This window comes from Hippocampus zosterae, chromosome 1 (genome assembly GCF_025434085.1).
Source record: "Hippocampus zosterae strain Florida chromosome 1, ASM2543408v3, whole genome shotgun sequence".
NCBI classification, from domain to species: domain Eukaryota; kingdom Metazoa; phylum Chordata; class Actinopteri; order Syngnathiformes; family Syngnathidae; genus Hippocampus; species Hippocampus zosterae.
This window is the reverse complement of record NC_067451.1, coordinates 13,537,353-13,549,570: the sequence shown is the minus strand read 5'-3', so window position 1 is coordinate 13,549,570 and position 12,218 is coordinate 13,537,353. Positions and strand designations below refer to the sequence as shown.

The window sequence follows — 12,218 nt, the reverse complement described above, 5'->3', positions numbered from 1 at the left end:
AATTATTACCAAAAATTAGCATTGATGTTAACACAATAACAATATTATTTACTTAAGAACAGCTGTCTTTCCATCATCAATTAAAACAAAATATTCAAAAATGAGTGATCTACATAAATTGGGCTTTCTGTGTCTCTGGCACAAATATTGGTCATAACACGATCAGTGAAAACAGAGAAAATGAGCTGTGGTATTCATTTTGGCTCAAAAGCTATGCGGCTGAAGAAACAAGCAGACTGGATATTGGCTGGGTAGAAAAATTCCAACTTCATGCAAGTTAAAAAAAATTAAAAAAGAAACAAAAGCACATAGAGTTTTTTCCTTGGATGTTCTCGTTAAAATGGGTGAGTGGAGTTGCATGGGCATATGCATCGCATCTTCTTAAATTTTGTCAACTGAAAGTAAAAATAAAAGACAACTCCCCAGTCAATGATTGATGAGCAATGGTTACTTTGCAGTCTCACCCTTTTGAACGGGAGTCCATTTATTTCCTGCATGAAGTATTTTCTCGTAAACAAAAAAAAGTCCATAAAACTGAGAAACTATCCAAAGGTGCGCAGAAAGATTGTTTTGATGGTCCTCGCCTAAAAGTCACACTGAGGCTTCTTAGCTCTGACATGTGGTGTGAACTCTTGAAATTCTATATCGAGGTATTGTTTTTTCCCCCCGTAGGACTAACCATTTTAATATGATGCCAAAATAGTATTGTTCTGGATGTGAAGTAATGTGTAGTTTTCCTAAAACAGTTTATCTCTCCCATAAATTACAAATAAAGAAACAGTCAGGAGTTATTTAGCATTCCTAACGAGTACAATTATGTCCTCTTTGCCATGTTTTGGCAGAAAAAGAAGACATTGCTTTTACACAGATCCACAGTTGCATATCATGTTTGAAAAGGGGAAAACACTTAAAACATGATCCCCTTCTCCATTAGTTCAAGCTTTTTACTGCTTTCTGCTATCATCATCTGTGTGTAAGTGATCCTGTCTTTGTGAGGTTAATTGAAGGCAGGAGCTGTGACTGTCTCAGACATAATCTGCCTGCATTTACACTTTTGTGTGTGTGTGTGTGTGTGTCTTGAAGGGAGGGATCTTTCATAAGTCCACTCTTGTTATTTATACAGAACTGGAAAAAGAAATGCACATAGCAACTCTTCTTTATCCCTCCACCTGCTGCCTCTCTACCTTAAACCCTCAAAACAGATTAGCGATGCGTGTGTATGTGTGTGTGTGTTTGTGTGTGTGCGCATGTGCGCGTGCAAATGCACTAGGAGGAGGTGGGTCCGTTCCGGAGGATTTGGATGCACAAAAGAAACAAAAATAAATAAATAAAACAAAACCCCAAGAGTGATGCCACAAGGCTTGCTTTTCTCTCATATCAGCGCTTATCTAGGCAGTTATTTTTGACAGGAGAAAAGCCTTTCTCTGTGAGGGACTGTTTTGTGTGCACGCACACACACACACATATATAACACTTAAAATTGTGTTTGCATTATCTTAGAGGACCTTTTACTGCCCCACTCCCAATGCTTCCCTTAAAAGCTAAGCGATGGTAAGAGCCTCCATAGAGGGTAACACTCAAACATGTACCTATGTCAATCGACTTATGTCTTCCCAACATGTGAAATAACCAGGACACACACAAACACGCGCGCGCGCACACACACACACACACAGGGCTGACACACGGAGCAGGTAATCGGCTCACCACTGTTAGGGGGTTAGAGCATGGAAGAAAAGTGTTCTCACCAAGTGTATCCTGTCTTTTGACTGGATTAGAGCTCACTTGCATTGGTCCTGGTGCTCAGTCCAGATGACTTAGGGATGGTAAATGCGCCTGTTCCTGTGTTGCCTGCTTTTTTTGTGGTAAAAATAATGCTTGGAAAAACAAAAAGATGTAATTCACACGATAGAATGTAATTTTGGACTAACTGGCTACAATGTTGGGTATATTTGCACAATCGGAGCTGTATTTTGAACACTGCATTTATTAAATAATAATAACAATAATAATAATAATAACAATAACAATAATAATGCTTTATTTTTGAATGACACCGTAAACTACTGGTACTACGTTTATTATTTTCACTTGTACACTGCATTACGCATCGTACTGAGAGATTTTACCGATATCTTGCCCTTCATTAATTTAAAGCTCAAGGGATAACTTCTACTTAAAATATGATATAGCGAGTATCCGCAGTTTGAATAAAATGTTTAAAATTTGATTTTTTCAAACAAAGCGAAATTATTCATCAATGCATCATATGTGAGGGCCAAAATTGGCTTAGCCCATATTGTGAGATGCACATGGCAGGTGTACCTCATGAAATGGTCAGGAACGGATTAAGTTCCCTGCATCCACTGATGGCTTTCATTTAGAAATTGAAGACATTTTGTTAGGAATTCACAATGTTTCCACATTATTATTGATAAGGGAGATGGGGGTTTGGGGGTGGGGCGTGTTGAACACCAAGTCAGACAGTTCACATATCTGTTTCGTAATACTTCTTGTATGACCCCTTCCTTTCCGATGCTTTTCCCACCATAATTCTTTCTTGTGTGCAACCATGCATGGGAACAGAGACCTCAGCTGGCCACTTGCGGGATATGTTTATACATGTGTTCTATAAATAAACTTGACTTACTCATTATTGTATATTACGTTTTGTAATTTCAACAGTTAAACATCCAATATACGAATTTGGCATCAACGATTCTGTTTGTCTCAAAGACTTAATTATGTCACTGCACATCTAATACACGTAAACGCACTGACCGTGATAAGCGGCATGAAGTCTAACACAAGAGCAGTGTCAAAAAGTTCTGCCAAAACATTATACAATCAGTTTTAATACTTCACCATACTGTGGGGTTTCTCTGTTCCCCAATCTTCCAGCAAAAATCAGGTAAAGAACCAAAAGTACATACAGTTGGAACGCACAGTTGAGACACATTTCTTCTTTATTTAGCTGGCACTCCAGTCCCTGTACGTGCTCTATTCTTAGACAATCTGTTGCAGAGATCACTTGTGTCAGCTTACTGTTGCTTTGGTTTGGCTGTCAAGGAACAATACATCACTCGAGCTTGTATTTTATTGTTGCTAGAATTATGCAAATAATCCATTTAGACCATAGATTGGGTTATATGCAAAAAATAATTGATCGACTGGAGGCTACTTTTTTTGTCCTTTACTGTACTCCTTAACAATGAGCATAGAGGTCACATAAAAGAGCATATTATTAATTAAATATTGAGAGAGTTAGATAGATAGCTAGATAGCAAGCTCGCGTATGACTTGCGTCCTGGCTAATAAATTAATAGACTATTGAGTATGTTTGTAGTTGGGGAGTAGTTCTTGTTAAATTGTATCAGAGGATGAGAACCTTTTTTTATGAACTCTTCATTAAGGCTATCTGTTTTACATGAAATAAACATTTAAGTTTTCGCTGGCATTGACACGAAACTCTGGTGACAAATGAACACATAACAAAAAGCCTTGAGAAAAACGTGAAGAAATCCCAAATGATTTTAAAGGATGAAAAGATACTTTAAAAAAATCCAAAAGAATTCAATTTTATATTTGAACAAAATACGTACTGCATTGTCAAAAAAATTGGGCTATCTTGTGCTATCTGGCGGCACGGACTCTTTATACATTCCACACCCCCAAAAATGTCTGCAGCAATGTGATTTTGAATGAATCTCTTCCCGCGCAGGACACAAAAAGGTCACTTGTATCCTCTCTTATGCCAGATGGCCTTGCTCACTTGTTGGCAAGCAGCGCTCGTCCCACAAGCATGAAGATCAATCCAGAGAGGAGCTCCAGGGGCACGCCAGCTGCAGCCACCATGAACGACAGGCCATAGAGCACCGAGACCTGGATATCGATACATGTCTCCCCTCTCTCCTGGAGGACGTAACGCTTCACATCCACCACCTCCATCCAAAATACGAAGAGCACCAACACAGACAGGAACAAGCATGCTGTGGAGAAACAAAAATTGGGTGACAAATGCCATTGTACCCTTCCTGTTTTTACTATTACCATGGTAGCAATGTTTACCCACCCCACAGTAATTCAACAGTGAGTGAGTTAGATGCATCAGTGTGTGGAGGGTGTGACTGTCATGTACCGCATAGCGTACACCGGCAATGACTGAAAGAATTTGTTTCCTCTGCAAAATACATTATATACAATGTGTGTATATGATGTGTTCCAGAGCACAAAATAAACACATGGGTGGGCGAGCAATCATTTCCTGGCTCTGATCTCTATAAAAACACCTTTCGGGTGGAGTAGAACAAAGATGATGAACTTTGCTCATCCAACATCATAACCTGACCTCACAAATGTTCTTCTTGATGAATGAGCAAAGGTCCCTCCGATATATTCCGCGTGTTGTAGATTGCCCAAATTGTAAGAATTGCTTTAGCTGCAAAAGGATGGCAATGTACAATACTGTTGTCTCTTCACTGTATATTTAACACAACAAACCAGTAGTGCTCTTTGAATAGCTGACAGCTATTTTACCAGCAATGATGAGAAAGGCTCCACCCAGCTTGTAGAGTTTATGGCTGATAAAGGGGACGCCACAGACCAGTAGGAAGCCTCCAGTCAGAGCCGAGGCCAGTGCGAGGATGATAAACACTGTCCAGAAACCTCGAAACACTTTAAGAAATACAAGCACATCACCATTAGTAGTAGTCCAATCTGTAGGGTCTGTGTTTTTGATTGGAAAAACTATGTTCATCCACAGGGGGTTAGTAACACAGTACTCGTCTCAAATCTTCCCAGCAACTGAAAAGAAAGTCATGATTTAAATGTTCACCACCTGCTGTAGTATCATAACTGGAATGAGGTACTTGTCCAATCACAACTGGTAATGGGAAGAGGTAGCCATGGACACACACCTTGGATCCCGGTTGGTTTGCTACAAGTAAAAGGAAAACACAATGTTTGTAGGGAGAGCAAACAAAATCTCTCTTTTTTTTTTTGGAACACTATAATCACATTTGTAAAGTAATGAGACATTTTGAATCCCTCTTCTGAAAACCCAAATTTGAGACAGCTTGAGTCTGGAATTAGAAGTAAAAATTCTCTCTCTCTCTCTCTCTCTCTCTCTCTCCGTCCTCGACTACATGCCTCTTTTTTTGTTAGATTCATAGGCAACAGTAATAATTATGTTTTCTAGCTTTTACGTACGGCCGTATTAACCATCGCCGAACAACAGAGTTTTGTATGCTGCTAATGGAGAGCAGCTGTGTGGCTTAAACCTGCCAGTGGTCTAATAAATTGAAAATTTGTTGAGTCTAATGCCACTGATACCTTTGTTTTTCTTAGGTATCCTTTTCATTGCAATTATATGGCCATGTAGGACGCGACAGATGGATTTTGCATGATTGTGTTTTGCGTAATCGCAATTGCACATTCAAAACCCCACCAAACTTTGTTCAGGTGTGATGAATGTGACAAGGGAGAAAATGTTACTGGACAAAGGTAGGAATCATTTTTTTGTACAGGTTTCTTATGTCTATTTGGGTCATTATTCTCTCTGATGTGTTCCACTGTGTGAAACAAGTCGCAATGTGTATGCATAATGCTGAGAAAGAAGGATGCTGAATAATGCTGATGATTTCAACGGTTGAGAGAATTGTTGAGGGGATATTGAAGAGAAGATTCTATGGCATGGTAACTTAAAAAACATTTATGTACAGTAAATGTTGGACAATGTATTGCTTTTTTTCCATCAAACAGGAAGTGAGCAAATCTGGCCCCTTGTCCAGTACAGCACTATCCAGATCATAACCACCAAACCATGATGCTCCACCATTGTAAAGTGTTTCACATACTGAAAAACGTCGCCAAGACTTCATTTGCGGTGGATTCCACGTGGAACAGACAGCGCCAAAAAAAGCCTTCATGGTGGAGGGTAAGATACGCAGGAGAGATGGTGACTGCTTTCACAAACTGCAGCTGAGGAATAAAAAGAGACAAGCTGACATCAGTTGTCAAATAAAGACACGACAGCCAAAGTTTCTGTCAGTCAGTCAACATATGGCTGTGCTGATGCTTTGTGGGCACACATTGCGAACAGAAATATTTCAAGGCCTCCAATGTGGTTCTGATCGAAAGGTTTGTGCAGCTTTGATGGGGAAACTTATGAAACATGCATGCTCATAAATTACACTGCCTTGTCAAAAATATGATTGATGACACAGGGAGACTTTAATTAACCTCTTATGGAAAATGAAAGACTTACAGTAGGCTGGACTTTTTAGTACTAGTAGCTCTCATTAATGTGTGTCTATGCACTTACGTGAATGTTCTCCCGTGTGCGTAAGAGGGAAAATAAAGTTGCAAGCTTTTCCTGGCTGCACGCATTCCTCCATTGACTGAAGTCTGCTATTGGCGTACCTTCATCTCAGATAATGGGCTCTGGGTGGAGCAACTCTAAAATGTGGGCGGACTTTCACGTTTCTGAGGCTGGAGAAAGTCAGTGCCCCGTGAAGATACAACATCATTTTACACTTAAATTTTGGATCCAGTTTGAAAATTATAAATTGTCTACTAATGATAATGTAAAAGAGACAGAAAGCATTCAAATGTATTTCCACACTCAGAAAAATGTTTTCTTGTATTTGCTTTCTTTTTCACCATATTCTTGTGTTGTTGGCATTCCCTGTCCACGAGTGTTGTCGTTCTCGAGACTTGTGAAGGGACTGGATCTCTTCATGGAATCAAAGGCATTTGTCTGGTCTCGGACAGGATTTTTGATCATGACTGAAGAGACCAGGCCCTTACAATTGTGATCAGTGACAAACGCAGATTGCTCTGCCTTTCCAGTATCGCCTAGAGCAGGGGTGGGCAAACTTTTTGGCTCGGGGGCCGCATTGACTTTTAAAATTTGACAGAAGGGCCAGGTCAGCACAAGCTATGGTACATAAAAAAAACTGCATTTGTTGACAGTCCATATCAAACATCAACAGAACAAAAGCATTAAAGTTCTTCATATACATTTTTTTAAATGACAAAAGTGTTGTTGACCTATTTTAGCCTGTGCATCGCTGCAGATGGGTTATGATCAGACCAGTAGAAGTAGAGCGATACAGAGGTACTAGGTGGTCGAAAAGATTGCCCCCGCCCCCTGTTCTGCAACTTCAAGTCAATGCGCCACCTGGCGGTGAAATACCTGTCATTACAAGTCCAATTGAAATGAATTCAATCATTCACATCAAACCTTAATTGTGGACCAACCTTCAGTGGGCCGGATTAAAAAGACCAACGGGCCAGATTCGGCCTGCGGGCCGTAGTTTGCCCACAACTCACAGAGAATGGATTAAAATGACTGGAACCACAGCGCCCCCGAAAAATTCGAAAAAAATCTCAGCAAATACGTCCCTAATTTAATTTGGTTTCCAAAATGTCACGTTCCGTATTTGACAGCAGGGGGCAGGCGTTCTTGCTTGCCGCCTGCACACCTGCCACCCATTTGTAGGCGATTGCACCTGCTATGTTTAGGCGCTCTGGCAGTGAAGTCACTGCCGGAGTATTCCACGCCGTGCCATTGCTATTGCCTATTCCTTCTCGGTTAAAACATTGCCTTAAAGACTATTGACAATTGTTGCATTCCTAGATATACCTTCTCGTGAGTGATCATAGTATTTTGCCTAAACTTTCTCCTTGCCGTTTTTTTCCGCAAGCGTTTTCTGTTGCCTCGTTACAATTATTTCCTGGTTCTCTTTTTGACCAGCGTTTTCTGTTGTCCATTTAGACGGGGATTTTGTGTTGTAATAAATATAATTTTTGTGACAAAGTTCCTTTCTGTGTCTGCTATTTCGGTGATCCACTTATCTCCAGTTTGTTGCGCACGAAGCGATTACTCTGTCGCTTCGAGCACAACGTGACACAAAACAGTAACGTAATTATGGTTAATTTCCCAACAAGCAATTATTGACATTTATCTGACTTGTCAGGACATCCATCCATCCATCCCTTTTCTAATCCATTTATTCACTTCGGGCAGTAGGCGGCATACACCCTGTACTGTTTGCAAGCCAATCGCAGGGCACCCATAGACAATTCGGTACTGACGGAAGTTGCATCTGTCCGTCATTGATGGATGCCCGTTTTGCTGATAACTGACACTCCACCTCTCTAATTCGTTTTGTTTGTGGACGTTTGGACATTTTAGGAGTTAAAATAGCTGAGCGCAGTCAGTAGTATGCTCCCACTACAATTCAATAGATTGGAAAATACAGTAAATGTATGTGAAATGTATGAGTGTATGTGTGTGTAAAGCAGACCGTATATGTACTTTGTAGATACGTTCATCTGTTGGACTATGACGTGTGTTTTTGGGAGCACAGAGGTAGGGGACTGATGGACCAAGGATAGACGGGAGTGGCCGACGAATGAAATTTACAGACAGATGCAATGACATGCTGTCCAAATGTCAAAAATAAATTACATTTATAAACAACAGAAAATGGTGTTAGATTGAGCAGGCTGTTGTAAACAGGTGTGATTTGGGAAAATGTCTCTTTGTAACTGCCATTGTTCTGCCACGGTGTTGTTGGCGCAAAGCAGCATTTATACATGTGTGCCATCAGGGGCAAAACAGGTGCAAACTGCGCTCAGCTGTCAAACTTGATGGGTGTGTCTGCACTGGCATGGCATTAGCGCAATGTCCATTCTTGGTTTGGGTTGTTTGGTTTGTTTGTTTATTGAACATAAAACATATACAGTAATAATTTGACAGAAAATAAGGTAGATAAAAAAGTAAAAGAAAGAAATCAGTCTTCATTCAACACAGTTATTATGTTTTTTACAGTTTTTACAGTTATTTACTTTTTATCCATTTATAAGCTACACCTCTAATGCTTATAAATGGATAAAAAGTTATTTAGAAAACAGATACTGTATCAGTACGTGCAACTCAACAATAAAAAAACGAATCAACTGAAAATCACTCACGGAGTACCTCAGGGGTCAGTGCTTGGTCCAAAACTATTCATCTTATATATAAATGATATCTGCAAGGTCTCAAAACTATTTAAATGTGTCCTATTTGCTGATGATACAACTTTCTACTGTTCTGGAATAAATTCTGACGGGAAAGCAAAAGCGACTTTTGTTTTTTCTGATTTGCTTCTGAAATGTCGTACATATGTTGTGTTTGTATGTTGCTTTGTGTATGAAATGTGCAAAATTAAAAAAAAAACATTGCCTTGCTTTTCCTTTCCAAATAAATAAATAAATTCTCAAACAGCTGAATATTATTTTGGGGGAAGCCAGAGGCACCTTCCACAGACGCAGGTGTGTGATGGTTCCTCATCAACATGAGCTTGAATGCCATCCATTATGCAAACCTTTATTGGTTCATTCTGAACAGAGTCACATCCCAAGTTAGGAGAGAGTTTGCACACTTATGCAACCTCATTCTGTCAGTTATTCTGATTATTTTCCTCTCAAAATGTTTTTTTTTTTTAGTTGGCTTGGAACAGATGACAGGTCACATCAATGGTGGAACAACTTTTGACATGCTTTCTATTCATGTTATTATTTATATAGTGAAAACCTTGTCCTGAAAAAATCAACGGAGGAAAAGCTCTTAGCTTGAATAGAAGGGGATGCCACAATATATAGACTATAAATCCACTTTACTCTTTTTTTTAACAAACAATGTTCATATCATATCTTACCTCCGTCCCATTGGCATATTTTTCTACTATTGTTTCTGTGGTGTGCCTTGAGTAAGGTCCGCAGTTGTCCCGGGCCACCAACCAGTAGTCTGTACTAAAGGCCAGAAAGAAACATATGGTCCCCAATACGCCAAATATCCCCCCAGCTAAGGCTGCAGCTCCCACCCTCATAGCTCTAAACAAAAATCCTTGACAACAATTGTATCTTCTTTCCAGACTTGAAAGATCAGTCACACCTTGACGTTGTCCCTTCTGCAGACCCCTCTGGACCACTCACTGACACGCAGAGAGTGTTGAGGAGGAAAACAAGCTCCAGTGAGTACGGACTCCAGGCGGGGGTATCAGAGTTATTTTAGGAAGCATGTCTGTCCTGGTCAAATTACCCCTGGTGTGCCCAGCAACGAGGACTGGTTGTTTGTGTCTACTGAAGATGGCAAGTGTGCAAGCTTGAAGGAATGCAAGAAATGTCTTAGTTTGGTGTTACTCTTGGAGGAGCACTTTGAAAATAAAGTAGACAGCCGATGCAAATGACCCTCGGATCTTCAACATGTTAGGAGCTTGGGTAAGGAAAGTTGTACACATTCTGTGTAATGTGCAGTTGTTTGATGTCCCGCTTTTTGTTGTCCCCGTTCTTCTTTGATCCAAAGCAAAAGTGTAAATGGTGCCCAGTGGGCCAGTGGTGAGCGTGTCGACCTAACAGGAACCGGGTTCAATCCCAGCTCCGGCCTTCCTGTGTGGAGTGTGCATGTTCTCCCCGGTCCTGCGTGGGTTTTCTCCAGGTACTCCGGTTTCCTCCCACATTCCAAAAATATGCATGGCAGGCCGAGTGAACACTCTAAATTGTCCCTAGGTGTGAGTGTGAGCGCAGATGGTTGTTTGTCCTGCGATTGGCTGGCATCCAGTTCAGGGTATAGCCCGCCTACTGCCTGAAGACAGCTGGGATAGACTCCAGCACCCCCCGTGACCCTTGTGAGGATAAAGCGGATCAGAAAATGGATGGATGGATGGATAAACTGGTTCTGTCGTGCACACATACAAGTATAATACTCTTTAACCCTTTCAAATTTTGACAGATGCAATGCAGATCAGTGTATTTTGCGCAATTTGCTCTGGTAACCTATCACAATATTTTATGCATCCATGTCTCAACATGGACCTTTTTCTTCTGTGGCTGCATGGCAGTCTTGGTGCAAGGAATTTGAAAGTCATAACTATAACCACCAGGTTCCTCCAAAAATGAACAAGTGTCAGTCCTTTATATAGCCTGGATGTAGAACTTTAAAATGTGGCATTTGTTGCCATCTACAGGAGAAAAATGTCTCCGCATAAAATTCTCTTATCAAGGACATTGGTGGCCTGAGCTCCCTATCTTTAAATAGATGAATTTGACGAGGAGGGAGAATTATTTGTGTTTCAAAATGTTTACTATTGAAAGTTACAAAGTCAAGAGAGGCACACCCACCCCTAAACAGTACACACACAAATCAACTCAAATGAAAATAGACAATAAACATTACCTTCGCTGAATGCCGATTGAGACCACAAGTGTGTGACCACTGACTCTGACTACCACTGTTTTTTAATTTCATTGGTGTGCCTTCAGCAGGAAACCTTGAACGGTGACGAAACACTTTCAACCTTTCAAGTTGCAGTCTTAAAAAAATGTCCCCTATTTTACCTGCCTGGTCCGACTTGATTTAAAGAGCAGACTTCAGCGATGCTTGGACCTGGTTGAGGGAGCAAGAATTTGTTTACCAATGAAAACGACCTGCCGATGGAGAACCAAAGAAGTAAAGAAATTTTAAAAAGAGCTGCAGGGTCTGAGAGAGAAAATTGAGAAAAAAATTGATTCATTGTCACTCATCAAGCTAATATTCTACAACAGTGCTGTGAGAAATACAGAGAAGGAATGAATATTCCTCCAAAAATCTGACCAATTATAAATAACCCAGTTTTCTTTACCACAATTGATACCATTTAAACCCTGGTTTTAAACGCTTCCCCTTGCCCCTCATAAACTAACAGTGCGAATTTCACAAGCCACTTTAAAGGAAAGCTTGATATGATCAGCTGTGATATTTTACTACAACATTAATTTAACTTTTACATACTGTTTGTCTATATTAGGGCTGTGCAACATGAACAAAATTGTCAGATATCTTGTTCATGATAGAATAACAATATTAATAGTTTTTTCAGTAAAAACGAGCATTTAAAAAAAACTAAATATCTATCTGAAGGGGTGCCAGTGCAGTTCATTTATTTATTTTTTTTAGAAGTTACGGGCATCAACATAAACAAAGCCAAAAAAAAATAAAAAAGAAGATACTGTATCTCTCTCTGTTGAACTTGCACCTGAAGAAAACTAGAGACGTGGAAATGCTGTTATATGTCCATTTAACGACCACCTGGACGACGACGTTGTTGCCATCTATTGAATGTGTAATGGGAGCGCCGGCCTGTGGGAATGACAACAGGGTGTCATTGGCCAGAGCCTGTTTTGTGACATTA

At 40.2% G+C, this 12,218-nt stretch overlaps 1 protein-coding gene across 1 annotated transcript; it reads right to left on the bottom strand.

Moving 5' to 3' along the window:
• Positions 1–3,513: 3,513 nt before the first annotated feature.
• LOC127596133 (transmembrane protein 182-like) lies at positions 3,514–10,251 on the bottom strand. The gene is made up of 5 exons (XM_052058312.1): positions 9,708–10,251; positions 5,856–5,979; positions 4,838–4,936; positions 4,537–4,674; positions 3,514–3,989 (listed from the first exon to the last, which is right to left on the bottom strand). Exons 1-5 carry the CDS (start codon positions 9,876–9,878, stop codon positions 3,769–3,771), a joined length of 753 nt encoding a protein of 250 aa, XP_051914272.1. The 5' UTR covers positions 9,879–10,251; the 3' UTR covers positions 3,514–3,768.
• Positions 10,252–12,218: the final 1,967 nt, after the last annotated feature.